General features: G+C 41.6%; 1 protein-coding gene and 1 pseudogene across 1 annotated transcript in view; both read right to left on the bottom strand.

The window, feature by feature from the left end:
- Positions 1 to 3,283: 3,283 nt before the first annotated feature.
- On the bottom strand, positions 3,284 to 5,559 carry Trappc14l1 (trafficking protein particle complex subunit 14 like 1; annotated as a pseudogene).
- Positions 5,560 to 10,235: 4,676 nt separating this feature from the next.
- The window catches only part of Ddx43 (DEAD-box helicase 43), a 28,871-nt gene continuing 17,226 nt past the window's right edge, over positions 10,236 to 21,880 (bottom strand). Inside the window, exons 7-17 of the mRNA NM_001427633.1 lie at positions 21,752 to 21,870; positions 21,006 to 21,116; positions 19,765 to 19,906; positions 19,325 to 19,425; positions 16,799 to 16,886; positions 15,552 to 15,679; positions 15,278 to 15,387; positions 14,382 to 14,520; positions 13,038 to 13,125; positions 11,744 to 11,884; positions 10,236 to 10,360 (exon numbers count right to left, since the gene is read on the bottom strand). Coding sequence (NP_001414562.1) covers positions 11,771 to 11,884; positions 13,038 to 13,125; positions 14,382 to 14,520; positions 15,278 to 15,387; positions 15,552 to 15,679; positions 16,799 to 16,886; positions 19,325 to 19,425; positions 19,765 to 19,906; positions 21,006 to 21,116; positions 21,752 to 21,870 — 1,140 coding nt within the window. The 3' untranslated portion in view covers positions 10,236 to 10,360; positions 11,744 to 11,770. The remainder of the gene's footprint in view (positions 10,361 to 11,743; positions 11,885 to 13,037; positions 13,126 to 14,381; positions 14,521 to 15,277; positions 15,388 to 15,551; positions 15,680 to 16,798; positions 16,887 to 19,324; positions 19,426 to 19,764; positions 19,907 to 21,005; positions 21,117 to 21,751; positions 21,871 to 21,880) is intronic.

Raw genomic sequence — 21,880 nt, 5'->3', positions numbered from 1 at the left:
CAACAAAAGGAGATCAAAGGGATACAGATCGGAAAAGAAGAAGTCAAAATATCACTATTTGCAGATGACATGATAGTATATTTAAGTGATCCCAAAAGTTCCACCAGAGAACTACTAAAGCTGATAAACAACTTCAGCAAAGTGGCTGGGTATAAAATTAACTCAAATAAATCAGTTGCCTTCCTCTATACAAAAGAGAAACAAGCCGAGAAAGAAATTAGGGAAACGACACCCTTCATAATAGACCCAAATAATATAAAGTACCTCGGTGTGACTTTAACCAAGCAAGTAAAAGATCTGTACAATAAGAACTTCAAGACACTGAGGAAAGAAATTGAAGAAGACCTCAGAAGATGGAAAGATCTCCCATGCTCATGGATTGGCAGGATTAATATAGTAAAAATGGCCACTTTACCAAAAGCAATCTACAGATTCAATGCAATCCCCATCAAAATACCAATCCAATTCTTCAAAGAGTTAGACAGAACAATTTGCAAATTCATCTGGAATAACAAAAAACCCAGGATAGCTAAAGCTATCCTCAACAATAAAAGGACTTCAGGGGGAATCACTATCCCTGAACTCAAGCAGTATTACAGAGCAATAGTGATAAAAACTGCATGGTATTGGTACAGAGACAGACAGATAGACCAATGGAATAGAATTGAAGACCCAGAAATGAACCCACACACCTATGGTCACTTGATTTTTGACAAAGGAGCCAAAACCATCAAATGGAAAAAAGATAGCATTTTCAGCAAATGGTGCTGGTTCAACTGGAGGGCAACATGTAGAAGAATGCAGATCGATCCATGCTTATCACCCTGTACAAAGCTTAAGTCCAAGTGGATCAAGGACCTCCACATCAAACCAGACACACTCAAACTAATAGAAGAAAAACTAGGGAAGCATCTGGAACACATGGGCACTGGAAAAAATTTCCTGAACAAAACACCAATGGCTTATGCTCTAAGATCAAGAATCGACAAATGGGATCTCATAAAACTGCAAAGCTTCTGTAAGGCAAAGGACACTGTGGTTAGGACAAAACGGCAACCAACAGATTGGGAAAAGATCTTTACCAATCCTACAACAGATAGAGGCCTTATATCCAAAATATACAAAGAACTCAAGAAGTTAGACCGCAGGGAAACAAATAACCCTATTAAAAAATGGGGTTCAGAGCTAAACAAAGAATTCACAGCTGAGGAATGCCGAATGGCTGAGAAACACCTAAAGAAATGTTCAACATCTTTAGTCATAAGGGAAATGCAAATCAAAACAACCCTGAGATTTCACCTCACACCAGTGCGATTGGCTAAGATCAAAAACTCAGGTGACAGCAGATGCTGGCGAGGATGTGGAGAAAGAGGAACACTCCTCCATTGTTGGTGGGATTGCAGACTGGTAAAACCATTCTGGAAATCAGTCTGGAGGTTCCTCAGAAAATTGGACATTGAACTGCCTGAGGATCCAGCTATACCTCTCTTGGGCATATACCCAAAAGATGCCTCAACATATAAAAGAGACACGTGCTCCACTATGTTCATCGCAGCCTTATTTATAATAGCCAGAAAATGGAAAGAACCCAGATGCCCTTCAACAGAGGAATGGATACAGAAAATGTGGTACATCTACACAATGGAATATTACTCAGCTATCAAAAACAACGAGTTTATGAAATTCGTAGGCAAATGGTTGGAACTGGAAAATATCATCCTGAGTGAGCTAACCCAATCACAGAAAGACATACATGGTATGCACTCATTGATAAGTGGCTATTAGCCCAAATGCTTGAATTACCCTAGATCCCTAGAACAAACGAAACTCAAGACGGATGATCAAAATGTGAATGCTTCACTCCTTCTTTAAATGAGGAAAAAGAATACCCTTGGCAGGGAAGGGAGAGGCAAAGATTAAAACAGAGACTGAATGAACACCCATTCAGAGCCTGCCCCACATGTGGCCCATACATATACAGCCACCCAATTAGACAAGATGGATGAAGCAAAGAAGTGCAGACCGACAGGAGCCGGATGTAGATCGCTCCTGAGAGACACAGCCAGAATACAGCAAATATAGAGGCGAATGCCAGCAGCAAACCACTGAACTGAGAATAGGTCCCCTATTGAAGGAATCAGAGAAAGAACTGGAAGAGCTTGAAGGGACTCGAGACCCCAAAAGTACAACAATGCCAAGCAACCAGAGCTTCCAGGGACTAAGCCACTACCTAAAGACTATACATGGACTGACCCTGGACTCTGACCCCATAGGTAGCAATGAATATCCTAGTAAGAGCACCAGTGGAAGGGGAAGCCCTGGGTCCTGCTAAGACTGAACCCCCAGTGAACTAGTCTATGGGGGGAGGGCGGCAATGGGGGGAGGGTTGGGAGGGGAACACCCATAAGGAAGGGGAGAGGGGAGGGGGATGTTTGCCCGGAAACCGGGAAAGGGAATAACACTCGAAATGTATATAAGAAATACTCAAGTTAATAAAAAAAAAAAAAAAAAAAAAAAAAAAAAAAAAAAAAAAAGCAGACTTTAAGGAATGACTTTATTGAGATATAATGCACCCACCACTTTATCCATTTGAAATGTTCAGTGGTGAACCTGGGTCCTCTTCAAGAACAGCCAGTGTTCTTTTTCTTCTCTCAAATTGCCTTTAATAGTTTCACTTGAGCCAGAAGATGTAGTCAGAAAGTAAACTACAGAAACAGACAAAAACAGAAAACAAAACAAACAAAACGCCAGGACTTAAAAGTGTGTCAGGCGGCCAACATAAACATAATGGGCAGAAAGAGGCCACCTAGCTATATCCCCAACCCCTGAGAGGAGAGTCATTGTCATTGCTGTGGGTCCCCTTACCACTACTACCCTCTAATCTCAGCCCTGCAGGTGGGTGCAAAGGAATTTCAGCGGCAGAGAGCATAGAACTGGCCAGCACTCCCCACCCTCCCCCAAGAACTTAGGGGATATTGTTGGCTGAGCTGCAACCAGACTGCCCATTTCCAGGTTCTGGCCTCATCCCTCACCAGGGCAGGGCCTCTCTGCCCACAGTGGGAGGCACAGCCTAGGAATGGGTAGCCCTCTGGGGTCTCAGGGTTTCTGGAGTGTCAGGAGCTAAGCCAGCTGACTAGTGCGCCATGGTGGGTTACACCACAAGGACTTTACAATCTTGTCTAGAGAAAGTACAGCCTTGACTTGGGACAGGTAGAGGGGAAGACCAACGGGATGTGATGGCCCTGTGTCCTATCACACTCCCTGACCTGGAAGAAGACAGAGACTGTGGGCTTTGTGAGGGTACAGCTTCCCACTCAGTGGCCTGCTCCTGATTCCAACTTCCTTCTTGGTCAGGCTGACATCAGTCCAGGTCCCTTTCCTTATGAGGTGGAACTATGAGAAGGCTGTTGGTGGAACAAAGACTGAGAATGGCCTAGACAGGCCTGGTGTCTCTCCACCAGATCCTGGACAGCAGAAGGCTGGGGCACTTTTGGGGAAGAGTGGGTGGGACACACTGGCGGTGAACTGGAGCTTCGGTTTCAGGTGCTGGCACAGCTGGGTCAGAAGATGCAGACCTTCTCAGGTAGGACTCAGTTTCCACCTTTCCTGTGCCCAGCCTTCTAGTGCTACCTAAGACATTTCCCCTCTCGAGCTAAGAACCCTGACTATTCTACCCAACACTGGGCCCACCTCAGAGTTCTGTCCTTAGCAACTGGAAGGCCTCACTGAAGGTAATTATGCCACCTCCGCCTTTCGGGAGAAGCCAAGGTTATGGCTGACCATGTGGCCTGATGCTCCCTCTCATACAGCTCCTTTCCAGCCTTTATGTGTTCCGGAGTCCACACAATCCTCACAGCAGGGAAGTCTTGGAGGTTGTTAAGGAGCATGTAGGTGACAGTGAAATGCTCTTAGGTCTGAACAGGGGACTCACAAGAAGTAATCATCACAAAGCAGGTACTGTCTAGGCAGACACTGGGCAGACAGTAGTGAGTGAGGATGCTCTGGGTGAAAGGCAGCTTTGGGGTGGCAATCAAGGGGACTTCAAGACCCTCCTTAGCCCCAGGAGGGGGCTGCTCACCCCCTCTCAGCTGAAGCAGAAAGTTGTGTTCGTCCAGGGCACTAAATGGACAGGGGAAGTAGCCAGAACTACCAGGAAGTCGACAGAAGGTACCCATGGAGACTTCCCTGGACTGCTAACAGATATTGTCCACCAGCAGCCCAGAGCCATCAGGCATGCCAGGCAGATAACTGGCGTTGGAAGTTGGGGAGGATTAGCATATCCCAGATGGAGATCTCTTCCTGGGAAGAGCAATTAAGCAGCTTGAGCCCAGTCAAGTGTTTTCCAGCCACAGTGAACTGTGTGCATGTCTGAACTGGAGTGGGCAGCAGCATCAGTAGGGTGCTTACTGGGGCCTTGAAGGAGCTCTGTTCTCCATGGAAAGTCTGCCCAGGAAATCAAGTCTGTAGCAAGTGCTGGTAGCCTAGATCTCTGACTTCTGGTGCCTTGACCTCCTGCTACCACACTATGGTCTTGGCCTTAGGAGTCAGTCTCTGGGAGCAGTCTATCCAGTGAAACCATGAGTACCTCACCTGTGGACAATACCGGTTCTTCCACAGGCAGCGTGGTCAGGTCGCTCCCTATGAGGTAGCAGGGCCCAGGCCGTAGGTGAGAAGGGGCTGCAGCCTCAACACAAACCACGCTCCCTCCCCCTCCAGGGGATCAACATCTTGGTTGCCAGTGCTGACCAAGGCCAGGATGGCCAGAGAGGTCACCGGGTCAATCTAGGCCTCTTGGAAGCCAAGCCTGCGTCTTCCTGGCAGTGCAGCACCCCCAGGAAGCAGACTGTCTCTCTCAGGTACAGATGGGGCAGCGCTTGGTACCGGCCCTGGTCACTGCAGCGAGTAATCACATTAAGCCTCCATTGGGTGGGGAGGGCGACAGGACCTAGATGGGGCGGCAGTTGGGCAGACTCCTCCGCCCTGGCCAGAGTTCTCAATCACTGAGTGTCTTTATTCCCAGCTAGTGTACGCCTGACTACGGAGCCAACTTCCCAGCTCCAAAGTATTGCCAATTCATCTTCAACCTGATGACTGCAGGTTTTTGGTTTTTTTCTTCCTGCCACAAACCTGGAACCCCACAGATGCTGGCCAAGGGCTTTACCACTTTAAAAAGCATTTTTTAAAAAAGGAAGGTTATTAGAGCTCCGATTGTTCTCCTATCACCTCAATACTTGGGTGCATGCTCTGTAAGACAAAGATAGAACGATACAATGATAGAAGCTACCCAGTGCCTGCAGCTGTCGCTCTCAGAGAAGCAGGTCACTGTCCCTACACTTGGCTTTTAATGATTATATACAATACAACAACTGCGATTTTGCTTTCCATGATTTCTGATAGTCTAATTGTGGTCAAAAAACATGAAATGGAAAACTCAAAAAAAAAAGTTTCAAGTTGTATGTTATTCCGAGTGGTATGCTAGAATATTGTATCAATCTACTCTACAGTGTCCTGCTCACATCTTACTAGGGTAAGCACCATTCCTTTGTCTACCATATCCATGCTGTATATGCTACCTTATAACTTACATAATGGGATCTTTAAAAATCTTAGATTTCTTGAGTACTAGTGCTTTGCCTTAATGTATGTGTGTATATACATGCCTGTGGAGGTCATGTGAGGGTCAATTTCCCTGAAACTGGAATTACAGGTGGTTGAACTGCATTGTCAGTGCTGGGAATTGAACCTGAGTCCTCTGCAAGAGCAACCCACTGAGCCATCTCTCCAGCTCCCACAATTGCACAATGAGTCATCACATTGTATCATTGCAGTCCTTGTGTTGTGAATCCCCTATGTTACTTAGTAATGGCTCCAAAACGCAATAGTACCAACATCAGCAACCTGTGTATGCCAAACAGGAAGGTAGCAATGCTTTTAAAAAAGTGAAATGGTCACCGGAGAGGTAGCTTGTTGGCTAAAGTACTGGCTGCTCTTCCAGAGGACTCTGGTTCGATTCTTTGCAGCTCCGGCACTAGGTAGAACTCCACCCCAAGGGAACTGATACCCTCTCTTGGCCTCCTTGGGTCCTGCACACATGGGGTATACAGATATCTATGCAGGCTAAACATCCATTCACATAAAAATAATTGAAGTAAAAATGGTCTGAATAAGGAAGACTAATATCCACACATTTTTAACATTTATAGTTAACAATGGATCTGTACAATTATGAAGGAAGGAAAAATGTGCTAGTTTTGTTACAATAATTCAACTGTGCGTAAGTGCTATGTTAAGATGGGAAAGGTATTAAATTTGTTGATAGGAAACATCAGCAGAAAGCATGTTTCATTGGAAATGTGTATCCCATTAAGTATGCAGGCCCTACGAACACTCAGGCAAAGGGGCCCTGAAATAAGTCCTCCTTCTGAGCCATTCAGTGCAGGGGTGACTACACTTGAACAGGTTTGGTCAGTAACAGATTCCTGGAGAGGCCATGTCTACAATCAGAGAATCTGTAGTCATATTTTCAGCAGAATATACGATGATAGAGAGCGATGGAGATGCAGCTCATGGTGGAGCACTTGTCTAGCACATGGGATGCCACTGCCACCCACTCTTCCAATAGGCATGGTACCTCCAGCAACTATGAGACTGTGTAGAATGAGCAGGTGGTCAAGGTCAGCCCAGGGGACAAAGATCCTTCCTCAAAAACCAAAAGACCCCCTCAACAACTAACCAATTAACCAACCAAAAAATCCAGGAGGGGCTGGTGTGATGGCTCAGCAGATAAAGGTGCTTACTGTGCCAGCCTGGTGACCTAAATTCAATCCCCAGAACCCACACAGATGTGGAAGGAGAGAACTGACTGCATGAAGTTGTTCTTTACCATGTGTGGAGTGTTATGCATGCATGATCAACCCATGCAGACAGTAATAAAATTTTAAAAGCCTTGAAATAAAAAAAAAAAAAAAAACAAAAAACGGGGTGAGGGAGATGGCTCAGGGGTAAGACTTCTGGCTGTGGAAACAAGAGGACCTGAGTTCAAATACTCACTACTCACACAGAAGTCGGCCTTGACTGCACATGCCTCTAACCTGTTTGGGGGGTGGAGACAGGTGTGTCCCAGGAACTTACTGAGCAGTCGGACTACCCAAAATGAACTTCAGGTTTACCAAGACACCCTGTTTCAAAAAATAAGGTATAGGGCTGGAGAGATGTCTCAGCAGTTAAGAGCACTGGCTGCTCTTCCAGAGGATGGGGGTTCAACTGTCACTCACGACTGCCTATAATTCTAGTTCCAGGGTCCTGACATACTCAGACATATATACAGGCAAAACAACAATGCACATTAAATAGATGAATAAAAGGAACAGAGTGATAGAGGATGGTTCCCAATGCTCTCATTTGGCCTTCACAGGCACATGCACTCGAATACATGTGCACAAACACTGCACACCTATTGAAAATCTTGACTGTGCCTCTCTGTTAGTTTTTCTATTGTTGTGATAAGATATTTGGGGTTTATTTTGCCTCATAGTTCCAAGGGTTTGGTTTTTCATGGCAGGACTTTCTTGCAGGTATATGAAGCAGCTGGTCACATTGCATTTGCAGTTAAGAGTCAGCTAGCAATCAGTGTTCATGTTCAGCTAGATCCCTCTTCATGCAATCCAGAGCTCAAGCCCATAGGATACTGCTGCCCTCCTGTAAGGCTGTCTTCTTACCTCAGTAAACTTAAAATAATTCCTCAAGACCTTGGCAGAGATTAACCCATCTAAATAATGTGGCACAGTTGTAACTGGAGGCTTGCCTCCTAGTGACTCCAGATTCTGTCAAGCACGCAACACTAATCACCTCAGTGCCTAAAACTTTATCACAGATGTGTATATGCAGGACAGCACACATCTAAAACTGTATCACAGATGTGTATATACAGGACAGCACACATCTAAAACTGTATCACAGATATGTATATGCAGGACAGCACACATCTAAAACTGTATCACAGATGTGTATATACAGGACAGCACACATCTAAAACTGTATCACAGATGTGTATATACAGGACAGCACACATCTAAAACTGTATCATAGATGTGTATATGCAGGACAACACACATCTAAAACTGTATCACAGATGTGTATATACAGGACAGCACACATCTAAAACTGTATCACAGATGTGTATATACAGGACAGCACACATCTAAAACTGTATCACAGATGTGTATATACAGGACAGCACACATCTAAAACTGTATCACAGATGTGTATATACAGGACAGCACACATCTAAAACTGTATCACAGATGTGTATATACAGGACAGCACACTTCTAAAACTGTATCATAGATGTGTATATGCAGGACAACACACATCTAAAACTGTATCACAGATGTGTATATGCAGGACAGCACACATCTAAAACTGTATCACAGATGTGTATATGCAGGACAGCACACATCTAAAACTGTATCACAGATGTGTATATGCAGGACAGCACACATCTAAAACTGTATCACAGATGTGTATATGCAGGACAGCACACATCTAAAACTGTATCACAGATGTGTATATGCAGGACAGCACACATCTAAAACTGTATCACAGATGTGTATATGCAGGACAGCACACATCTAAAACTGTATCACAGATGTGTATATGCAGGACAGCACACATCTAAAACTGTATCACAGATGTGTATATGCAGGACAGCACACATCTAAAACTGTATCACAGATGTGTAAATGCAGGACAGCACACATCTAAAACTGTATCACAGATGTGTATATGCAGGACAGCACACATCTAAAACTGTATCACAGATGTGTATATGCAGGACAGCACACATCTAAAACTGTATCACAGATGTGTATATGCAGGACAGCACACATCTAAAACTGTATCACAGATGTGTATATACAGGACAGCACACATCTAAAACTGTATCACAGATGTGTATATGTAGGACAGTACACATCTAAAACTGTATCACAGATGTGTATATGCAGGACAGCACACATCTAAAACTGTATCACAGATGTGTATATACAGGACAGCACACATCTAAAACTGTATCACAGATGTGTATATGCAGGACAGCACACATCTAAAACTGTATCACAGATGTGTATATGCAGGACAGCACACATCTAAAACTGTATCACAGATGTGTATATGCAGGACAGCACACATCTAAAACTGTATCACAGATGTGTATATGCAGGACAGCACACATCTAAAACTGTATCACAGATGTGTATATGCAGGACAGCACACATCTAAAACTGTATCACAGATGTGTATATACAGGACAGCACACATCTGGTTCAGATGTGTATATACAGGACAGCACACATCTGGTTCAGTACTGTCCAGTTTTAAGCATCTCCTGGGGATCTCTGAATATGCTCACCTTATTGAAGTGTAACTGCCACAGTTCAAAGGGCACCAAAGAGGAAAGACAGAAACCGTGATGCCCTGTCCTGAACACCTCAAATGTACCTGATACTTGTTTTTCCTGATGGACTCAGCTGTTGATTTCTGACTGTACCCTTTCTTCTATTAGGTTCTTATTAATCTTGCCATCAATCCCAGCAAACACTGTGGATGAATAATGTAGACATGAGTATGGCCTACCACTGTCACACATAGCAAATACACACAAATATAATTACTTACAGAAAGAGTAAAGCTACATACACCTGAGTGTCCCTAAGTATATAAGGAACTGTCATTGACAGAGGAACAGGTAACACAGAGTCTGAGGGCAGCAGTCAGAGGAACAAGACTGAAGCAGCATCTTCCCAGGGGCTGGCCCAGTGTGGGCTGGAGTGTAGACGGACACGCTCAGTGTACTTGCTTCTCACTCTTAAAAAAAAGGGTGGGCTATACTTATTTGAACAAAGGATATCCAGATAATACACTATGTGAAAATAGAAAACTAAAATTTTTCTTTTTACTACACACTCAACATTTTGTTCCCAGTGTCTTTTCTGCCATGACGGAATCTGAGCAAGCATCAGGCACTTCACAGATGCTGGCACAGCATCAGTACAGGGGAGAGCGTCTCTTTCCTTCTGCAGGACTGGGGACTGAACCCTTGGTCTTGCACAGACTGGGCAAGTACCCTACCACCCAGCTCCATGCTCAGCCCCAAAACTTCTCTTTTAAAATAAAAAGTATTACAGACAAAATATTTTAGTACTACTTTCTTAATATCCATAAAAATTTCAACAAGGTTAAAAACTATCGTTTTATTAAAGAAAGTATAAAACATTGAATTCTACATTTTGAACACTATTATTTTAAGAATCAGCCAAGTCTCTTCATATTGATGTATGCTTTAACAATTCCACCTTGAATCCTGAAAAATAAGTTCAAAGAAAAGTTACTATTTACAAAGTTCTTGTATTTTTGGTTTTTTTTTTCAAGACAGGATTTCTCTGTGTGGTCCTGGCTATCCTGGAATTTGCTCTGTAGATGAGGCTGGCCTCAAATCTAGAGATTCACCTGTCTCTGCCTCCCAAGAGCTTAAAGGCATGCACCCCATCACCCAGCTCAAAATTCCTGTTTTGGTTGGTGCAATTACATAATATAAAATACTCTCAAACATTTTAAGCATGCAGTTTAGTGACAATAACTATATTCACTATTCAATTTCTATATCTTTCAGCTTGTAAAATTCAAACTCTATATCCATCAAACAATGATGCCTTCTTTGCTTAGCCCTACCGTCTTTGCAAACACTACTCTGCTCCTGTGACTGTTCTTTGAAACGGGATCTCATGCAAGCCCAGGCTGCCCTAGGACTCTGACCCTGCTGCCTCCACAGGAATTTGATATTTCAGATGCCTCATATATAGTACTTGTTCTTTTGAAACCTTTTCACCTGAAGCATAATGTCCTCAAGATTCACTCTGGTTGCAACAGGTGACATTCCTTTTTTAAAACCATCAGCCCCCCTGTTACATATTCAATGCACTCTATTACCTTATTCTTGTACTTAGTTTGCTTCCAAGAGAATGCTGCTGATTTTTAATAGGATGCTATGGATATAAGGGGTATACATTTTGAGGTTCTGCTTCTTAATTCTTTGATATGTATTCCCAGAAGTAGATTTGTGACATCATATGGTTGCTAAGAGACCACTATGTTGTTTTCAAAACAGATAAATCAATTTACAACTCCATCAACAATGGAAAAAAAAGGTCAAATTTTTCCACAAAAATGCTTGCCAGCTATTTTTGGTAGTCAATTGATCAAATATGTAAATTACTTCTGGATTATATATTGTTATACCTAGCATTGTATAAATAAAAAGACAATTTAAGAAAAAGACCACATCACCTTGAATGCTGCTGTACTAACATCTGTACAGTGCTGTACCTAGCACATGTAACCCTAGCACTCAGGAGGTGAATGCAGGATGGTAGGTGAGGTCAGCCTGAGTGGCATAACTAGACTTTGGTAACAGGGGAAAGAGTGAGACTTCATCACTTAGTAAGTTTGCGGTTTTTAGGATTATGGTGGTAGTGCATACACCGTCTGAGTCTAGTTTTGAAAGACAGACTTCCTGGATGTGGTGGTACATGTCTTTAATCTCAGAATTGGGAGGCAGAGGCAGACAGTGGTTTACACAGCAAGTTCCAGGGCTTTCAGTGATACCTAAAGAGACTCTTTCTCAAAAAACAAACTACAAAATAACCCAAAAGACAGAAATCTGAATGTCTACACCATAAAACTGTACCTGTGGCACCTAGTGCTACACGCAGCATTAGTAAAACTTCTGGGGCTTTCCTTGGGGTCTTCCCATTTTTTTTTCCATCTCTCTTTTTAGTTTGTTTGCCTTGTATCTCTCAGCCATTAAGACAAGTTCCTCTGGGATATTCTGAAATTATCAAATGCATTATTAGATTCTGTGTTCCTCCCTTCCTATGGCATGCTGAATGACCTTCAAGTCATTTCAGAATCCTACAATTATAAGACGTCTTCCAGAAAAGAAAGGTCTGTCTCTGCTATTTAACTCCTGAATATATTTCTAAGCTACAAGCTAAGAATAATCTTGACTGCACTGTCCTTCTGCTGCTCCCTTTCTATTGTCTCCAAGCTGCTGAGCATGTTTTCAGTGTTTGTTTTATTTATTTTTTTTTAATTTTTTTTATTTACTCATTTATTATATATAAGTACACTGTAGCTGTCTTCAGATACACCAGAAGAGGGCATCAGATCTCTTTACAGATGGTTGTGAGCCACCATGTGGTTGCTGGGAATTGAACTCATGACCTCTGGAAGAGCAGTCGGGTGCTCTTAACCACTGAGCCATCTCTCCAGCCCACTGAGCCATCTCTCCAGCCCGTTTTATTTTATGTGTATGATGCTTTGCCTGCATCTGTGTCTAGCTACCTCTTCTGCACTTGGTGTCTACAGAGGCCATAAGAGGGTGTCGGATTCCCTAGAACGTGATTGTGAGCCACATGCTCACGGTAAACTGGTTCTGGGTACTCAGGAAATGAGCTCTTAACTGCTGAGCCATCTCTCCAGCACCACCGCATCTTTTAAAAAATTCATATATTTTAGGTTGTGTGTGTGTGCTCAGGCTCCTGGTTAGAGGACAACTCTTGGAGTCAGTTCTCTCCTCTACGCTGAGTAAATTGGGGTCAAATCCCGGCTTCCAGACCCTGTGTGTACTTGTCTCACTTGTCTAGCTATCTCGGTGCATATATTTTAACTAAATTGTAAAACAGTAGGTTTCCATTCTACTGTTTTTTTCATACATCCTTCATTTTGGCCCGTCCTCCTCCTCTCCCTCAGACTGCCAACACCCCTCTTTAATGGTGACATTTTTCACGATTATCTCACCCTTGGACCTAGTCTTCCCAACCCTAAACTCCCATAGCTCACAACGTTTGCCATCCGATAACCCTCACTTTAGTTTACTGTTACACAATTTTACCTGCCAAGCAGGGCCCTCAGTACCTGGCATAACATGATTAAAACACGAACATCTACATGCATATTTCTAGTAGGCTGCATATTCTCACCTGATTTGCTCTTTCCAGAATATTAATCAATTCAGTGGCAATCCTCCAATCATTTCTTGTGATAAGGGTAATGGACATTCCAGTGCGCCTTTAAGAGGGAAAAAGTTCATGTCATCTATTTTATACCACGTTCTCATAATTCAGTTAATACAGAAAACAGAACAAAACCAGGAAACTTCTGCCTTTACACATATGTGTTATAGAGCTAGTATCACATAAAGAGCAATTCAGAATCTAAACAGTCATCCCTAGGCATTCAATGCAGTTGGCTCCAGGACTTCATGAGGACATCAAATCAGAATGCTCAAGTCTCTTACATAAGATGGCCTCACATTTATGCATTATCCTGTATAATATACATCACTGCCTAGACTACTCATCGTACTTGTGTACACGTACACACACACACACACACACACACACACACACACACATACACACACACACACTTTACAAACAGATGCTATAACCTTCCATCCTGGGAACAAAGACAAGAAAAAAAATCTGTGTGGTCAGCACAGGCAGTATTTAAAAAACATTTTTGATTTATGGCTGGTCAAGTTTGAAGACACAGAAATTCTGGGTTCAGAAGGCTGGTATAATGTTCAGCTATTTTAAATATAGCGCAAGAGTTCAACAGCAGAGGTAAAGCCAATGCAAATCTGAATACTTTGTTGAAAGTAATAGTCAACTGAGCACAGTTCACTTTTGGAATACTGCAGGCTTAAAATATTAGCATAAACAATTACATACTTGGGAAGCTAAGGCAGGAAGATCACAAGGTTCAAGGCTTGCCTGTGGGATGGGGGTGGGGGAATACAAAGAGGTCCAGGGATGTGGCTTAGTGGTGGGGTACTTCCTAGTACGTGTGAGGCCTTAAGTTCAATCCCCGGTATTACAAAAACAAACACACATCGGGGTGTGGGGGCACTAGAGAGATGGCTGCTTTTTCAGAGGTCCTAAGTTCAATTCCCAGCAACCGCATGGCAGCTTACAACCATCTGTAATGGGATCCTATGCCCTCTTCCTGGTGTGCAAATGTACATGTAAACAAAGTGTCCATATATATAAAATACACAAACAAATAAATCTTAAAAAAAGAACAAAATGTTAAAAGAAAAAGGAAAAGAAAACCTACAGACAACAGCAAACGATTGCAAGAAGCCAATCACAGAGGATCTGGTTCCTCCAGATGAAAAGGGATAAAAGAATCAATAAAGGTCAAGAGAGAAACAGAACATTTACAGGAGAATAAAATGGTTTCTGGGCAAGAACAGTCTCTGAGGGGGTGACAGGAATTCAGAAGCAGAATGCTTCTCTCTAGGGTAGACCCAGCCGGCTTACCCTGCTCTCCCAGTGCGCCCTACTCTGTGTACATATTCTTCAATGTTCCGAGGAAAATCGTAATTGTAGACGTGAGTGATATCATGGACATCAAGACCTCGAGATGCCAAGTCAGTAGCAATAAGTATTCTAACTTTACCTAAAGAGTAAAGACAAACATTAAACCTGTCTGGTAACAGTGAGTCCAAGACATGTGAAAATTCATTACTCTTATTATTTAATCAGAGGATTATTGCTTACATGAAAATGGAAAAGATTTTTAAACTACTGGCAAATCACAACACAACACACCACAGTTCAGCAAGTGGTTCTATGACCTATTTGAACAATGTGGGAAAGAGAATATTTTGGTGTGGTTTGAATGAGAATGGCCCCCATACACTTCTATGTTTAAATGCTTGGTCCCTTCTTGGTTGAACTGTTAGGGAAGGATTAGGAGGTGTGGCCTTGATGGAGAAGGTGTGTCCCTGGAGGAGGGGGACATGAAGTTTCAAAAGCCACCCCCCCCATTCCCAGTGCAGTGCATTCTCTTTGCTTCATGAGCTCTCAGCTGTTGCTCCAATGCCATGCCTGTCTGCTGTCAAGCTCCTCACGATGGTGATGGGCTCAAAGTAATAGAGAAGTTAAGTTACTAAGATATACGTCATTCAGGTAAACTAAGATACAGTCTCCATTATGAGGTAATATTCTGTCTGACACTTGTTCATGTATTATCAGTCTTTGTGGAGCTGGCTAGTTATTTCTCAGAAGCTGTAATAAAGCTCTAACAAGTCTATTTTGGGGTTTACAAGGCAAGGACAGACTGAGGAATGGGAAATATGAAGAGATACCATTACCCAGTCAAGTCCATGTTCTAAACTTACTAGAAACTGCAACAGACAGCAATTATAACTCACCTGTCTTAAAGTTCTCTAATGCTTTCTCTCTGTCACTCTGTTCTCTGTTGCCATGCAGAGACTCCACTGATATGTGTCGGAGAATGAGATCACTTGATAAGTGATCAGCACTGAAGCAAAGAATAAAGTTAATGATCTTAAGGGCTTATTCTAACACCATTATCAAGCGGCAAACAGATTGTCATGCTGTCCCCATTTGAAATTGGCTACAGAAACAGTCATGAGTAAATCAACCAGATTGCTGAGGATGAGGAAAGCAGAGGGAAATACCTACACAGCTTTTCTGCTGACAAAGACAATGACTTTGTCTTTAGGTGACATATTCTCTAGGAAGGTCTGGATATGAGTTCGTTTCTCTTCTTCTGTGGTAATGATTATATTTTGTTTCACTGTACTTACAGCCTAAATAATTTAGAGATCATAGTATATTAGCACCAGGGAGAAGCCACTGCAGCTCAAACAATGCATTTATGTAATCAATTAATAATTTGAAAACAGAAAAGTAGTGAGCATAGCAAATTATCTATTTCTACTCAGGATGTAAGCTCTCTTTGATTGTTATCATTTGTTTACCTACACTGAGTCTAGGAACACCTGAATGACTGGCACGCATGCTGTAAGAACAACCATCATCCAATACCATGTTTGCAAGAACTATCTTCCTGACCTTTAGACATCAGACTTTCATTGATGAATGATATGATGAAACAGGAGTCTCAGTTCAGTGAGTACTTTGGCAATTTAACACAAAATCACTGCTGTCCTGTTTTTAACCATAATAATAAAAGAGAGCTCTTCAGACTGAAGTACTCCTATTTAGTACTTTAAGATTGAAGTACTTTGGGCTGGAGAGATGGTTCAGCGGTTAAGAGCACTGTCTGCTCTTCCAGAGGTCCTGAGTTCAATTCCCAGCAACCACATGGTGGCTCACAACCATCTGTAATGAGATGCTCTCTTCTGAAGTGTCTGAAGAGAACTACGGTGTACTAACATATAAATTAAAAAAAAGATTGAAGTATTCCTATTGTTTTTCCTGAATGTTTATCACTACAGAGTATTATGTCATAGCATTCTTATTTTTTATGTGTATGTATGCAGAAGCATAAGAGTAGAGGCCAAGGTTGACAGGATCTACCCCAATCCTGTCAATTAATTAAGGCAGGGTCTTTCACTGAACTTGGAATTCTAAATTTTGCCTAGTCTTAGTAGCTGGCATGTCCTGGATCCTGTCTCTATGACTGCCACATCTACCTGGTTTTTAGTTGGGTTCTGATGATCTGAATTCCATATGTTTGAATGGCAAGTACTTTTCCCATTAAACTGCCTCTCCAACCCCTCTATTATCTATCATATACTATTAGTAAACTAGCGGATTAACAGAATAGACATATCAAAATCAGCTATTTCCCCCCTCATGTTGGGGATTGGGCCCAGAGGTTCATGAATTCTAAATATGTACACCCACTATGCTCTTTAAGCATAATTTTTTACGAGTTTTAATAGCAATAAAAACAAGCTTACAACTAGATCCAAAGTACCAACATAGACAATCATTGGCTCTTTCAAATAAGATTGTGCAAGACGTCGGACAGCATATGGCCAAGTCGCACTGTAAACAAAACAAGATATACCAATATCAAAGCTTTATTATAACACGTTACCAAATTTCTTTAAGCATGCTGTGAACTGTGTTACTCATGAAAGACATCCTTTTACTTCCAATCTGTTAAATAAGTGAAACAAATTTACAATTAAATTCTGAGTTGTCTAGCTATAATCAAGCTATTGGATACAACAAAGTTTAGGGACACCTCTATAATTTCAAATAAATTTCATATATAAAAAGGTAATAAAAGGTTAGTTATATTTCATCCTTTATAAAAGACAACATGAACAAACCACCACAGTGCAATAATCTGTAGTTATCACATAGTGTCAGCAAGGAGCACGCACTCAAGCGCACTACAAATCACGTTAAGTACGCTGGTCAAAGCTATAGACTCATACCTTTCTTCACCATCACAAAGTAACGGAATTGCTCACCTTTCGTACCTTCATATGCAATGAAATATAACTTCATGTCAGAAATGTCAGAAAACAAAATAAAGTGATTTAGTTATTTTTTCCTCTGTTATCCAAATATCCTTTTTGTAAATTAAAAAATTTCCATTCACACACAAATGTATCTTATTTTAGCAAATTCACCCTTTACTGCCTTCCTAACTCCTACTAGGATCCTCTCTCTCACCTCCCAACTTCACACCTATCCTTTCTCCAGCTCTGTCTCTCTCTCTCTCTCTCTCTCTCACACACACACACACACACACACACACACACATCCTCCTGAGCTCGATGTGTTATCGCGTGCATCTGGTGTAGGACTACACACTGAAGCATAAGCAACCTACCCTACCATGGTCCCATTCCTGAACGAAACTTCCTTTCCTCTGCAACTGACTGCGCCCTCCCCACCCTGTTCAATGCAAGCTACAGTTCTGACGAGATCGACTGTAGGAAGGTCTTGCGTAACAACTGCTTGTCATGTCAGAAGACACCGTATTACAGCCCTCCTGACTTCTGGTTCTTTCATTCTTTCTGCCCCTTCTTCTGTGACATTTTGTAGGCCTGGGGTGGGGTAGGAATCATATATTACTCTTTAAGAAAAGATTTAAGTTTTATTACTTTAATTACATGTATATGTATGTGTGCATGGGTATATGCATGTGTCTGCAGGTGCCCCTACAGGCCAGAGGCATCTGATTTCCTGGAAATGGTGTGAATCACCTGATGTGGATGTAGGGAACTGAATCTGGGTCCTCTCCATGAGCAACAAGCACTCTTAACCACGGAGACATCTTTCCAGCCTCCATACTCTTTTTTTTTTTTTTAGATCCAATTGATAAGATATAATTGCCCACTTAAACATACAAAGCCTGGTACCATCCATCCCTTAGGAACATGGATAACAACCTGTAAATACAGAGCAGAATCTTAACGTCACCTGCCATATTGTCCTGCCACAGCGTCTCTCCTTCTATCTCCTGTCTCCTCCTTTCTGTTCCAGTCTCCTCCTCCTCCTTCAAACTTCTCTCCCGCCCATCCTTCCTTCTCCTCCAATGACAGGCCTCCTTCTATCCTGTACCTGCCCCTCATCTGTACTTTACAAATTCAATGGGGAGAAGTCCATACCCTATTCTTAATACTAATAAAGACAATATAGGCCTAGGAAGAATTATTCCTTATAGATCACACAATCAATCATTGCTTTCTCAGTTTTTTTTAATCAGGAAAAATAATCAGAAATCAAATGTTTATTTCTAAAGATGAGTGATCATTATTCAACAAAGATTTTTCCATGAAATGTAAATTTCATGTAAAACCCATCACCAGTAGGTCAAGTAAAAGTACTCTCTGCCAAGGCTGAGAATCTGATCCCCCTTCCAGAACCTCTATGGTGGAGGGAATCTACTCTTGCAAGTTGTCCTTTGACCTCTCCATATATGCCACAGTGTGTGCATAAACAAAAATAAATAAAACTGGGCATGATAGTGCATGCCTTTAATTCCAGCACTTGGGAGGCAGATCTCTGTGAGTTTGAGGCCAGCCTGGTCTACCTGAAAAGTTCTAGCTAGGCAGAATTTCAAAGTGTCTCAAAAAAAATTAAAATAACAAAACCCCCCAAATCCATCTATAATGTAGGAAAGCTATAAGAGTCAATGGTAAAGTAGCCATTATTATAGTTACATTTAAGAATATCAAAACAGAGCTGTAGAGATGGCTCAGCAGTTAAGAGCACCGACTGCTCTCCCAGACGTTCTGAGTTCAAATCCCAGCAACCAAATGGTGGCTCACAACCATCTGTAATGAGATCTGATGCCCTCTTCTGGTGTGTCTGAAGACAGCTACAGTGTACTCACATATGATAAATAATTAAAAAAAAGAATTTCAAAATACATTTAAGTAATGTTCTAAGGTACTGTTGAGAACGCAACCTAACAGAATGGGTTTTTAACTTCAATTCTGGACACAGAATTTAGGTATACCTACCTTGTCATAATAGTCTGTCGGTCTGGGCGTACATCTAACAAAATCTTCATTATCTGGGGTTCGAATCCCATGTCCAGCATCTTGTCGGCTTCATCTAAAACCTGTACTCAAAGTGAAGAATGTAGTCAATCTCATATCTGAACACTTATTTCTCCCATTAAACCTATAAACACTTCAACTTCTGAGAGACCCAGAATAAACTTTCTGTGTGGGCATAATATATAGACTGATTTGTTTCACTTGATTCCCAATTGCTTCTTTGACCACTGAGTGAGAAAAAAAAGTGAATGTCTAACTTTTCTGCTCTTTACTGTGCTAAACAGAATGGGAAATATTCCCAGAACACAAAGCACTAGAAAATGGCCACCCCACCACCCGGAGTTTTCTACAGATTCAGTTCTTTTGCCTCCCAGTATTCCAAACCCTTATTTCATGATTACCAAATAGGTTACACTTTTCAGGTTGACAAAGTTATTCATTTGTAGGTCATTCAATCTTCCAGGAGTTGCAATAATGATGTCTACACCTTTTGACACATCTTGAATTTGTCCATCTCTATCACCACCGCCATATACACAAACACTTAAAAAACCCAGAAGTTCACAGTTAAGAAAGAACATGTCATTATAACTCAAAAGTGCACCTAGCCTAAGCATTGCAGCTACAGGATAAGATGAAATAAAAGAGACTCTGAAGTATTTAGGAGTACCAGCACCTTTGTGGAAACTATCCACACCGCCAGGCCAGAGCTTCCTAAAGAACCGCTTCTGCTTTGTTTGGCTCTATGACATGACCTCTGTACTCAGATCAGATCAGAAGGGGTGAGACTACTGAAGGGGAGAGGCTATGATGACCAAAGAAAAACTCAGCAAGACCCTGTCATGCTAGTAAAGCACAGCAGTGATTTTACACATTTTTTAAGATAGGGTTTCTCTGTATAACAGAGCCCTGGCTGTCTTGGACTTGCTTTGCAGACCAGGCTGGCTTGGCTTGATTTACAGACTGCCTCCCAAGTGCTAGGATTAAAGGTGAATGCCACCATGCCTGGCTAAAATGTATGCTTTAAAGAACTAAGAGGTTTCTGAATATTTTCAACTTAAAAAAAATGTTTGAGAATCCTAGTGTTGGTACATTCCTTTAGCGTAGCACTTGGGAGGCAGATGCAAGTGGATCTCTGAGTTCAAGGCCAGCCTGGTCTATATAGTGAGTTCCAGGATAGCCAGATCGACAGAGAAAGAAAACAGTTTAAGGATAGGTTCAATCCAATTTAAACATTATATGATACATATACATACTGAAGCATCACATGATACCTCATCAATATGCATGATTTTGTTGTTGTATACCAATTGAAAATTAATCCATACAGTTGGGGTGATAGCTCACTGGCTGAACACTTGGCTAATATACCTAAAGCTGTGAATTCCCGAGAACACACGCACACACACACCACACACCACACACACACACACACACCACATACACACATACACACCACACACACCACACACACACCACACACACACCACATACACACATCACACACACACCATACAGACACACCCCACAGACACACCCACATACACCACATACCACACACACACACCCCACACACTTGAAATTTAAATAAAGTTACTACACATGTGAAGGAGAATATAACACTTGTATAGAAATGACTGACCTTTTAAGATCACCATATGAATATTTAGAACACTCAGCTTCTACTTGAAGGGCTAATTCCCGAGTGGGTGTAAGGACCAACATGCCGGGTCCATTTCTTTGTTCTCTAGCTCTTTAAAAGGGAAACAATAATATTAAGTTATTTGTCTTATAGACACTTGGAAAGTTCATTAAGTACCAGATTTTTAATGATGAGTATCAAAGACAGACAAGGCATATTTGTACTTTTTGGTGAAGTATGTTATTAAAAGTTTATTCTGTAGATTTTGCTTTATTAATCATAATTAACATACTGAATATATAAGCTGCAGGTACAAATTTCTATACATTTTTACTACAAAGGCATAGTTACCATAAAAATGACAAAAATCAAGAAAATAAGCCACATACACCACAAATTCACTGTCTCAAATTCTTAATTTGTTCATTTAATATGACTTTTTAATTAACAGTTCATTTGGAATGACATTTTCTCATTGAATAGAACTATACTGGACAATTTTAATTAAACAGCATGAATCAAGACAATTTAAACAATCTGATTCCAGTGTCTTTCTATTATGACTCTGCCTACTGCTTCCTGAAATGGTTTTATGAATGTATACTTCATCGGCACAGCCATGTGCATCCTGGCCAAGAGGCATCGGTCGGTTTGAACAATGCAAGAAGTGACAGGAACTTAATTACAGTTTTGGTTCTATACTTATTAAGTCCCTAGTAAGAGAATGAAGCCAAAGGAATTCTTACAGTGGTTGAGAGTCTAGATGAATAAATCCAGGCATTAAATAGGACAGTGTCTTCCCTGTTCCAGTCTGTGCTACTCCAATAAGATCTATTCCTTGCAGAACTATTGGCCACGCCTGTGACTGAAAAAGA

Source organism: Rattus norvegicus, chromosome 8 (assembly GCF_021556685.1).
Source record: "Rattus norvegicus strain SHRSP/BbbUtx chromosome 8, alternate assembly SHRSP_T2T, whole genome shotgun sequence".
NCBI classification, from domain to species: Eukaryota; Metazoa; Chordata; class Mammalia; order Rodentia; family Muridae; genus Rattus; species Rattus norvegicus.
Note: the sequence above shows the minus strand (reverse complement) of the source record. Positions and strands in the feature narration are given on the sequence as shown.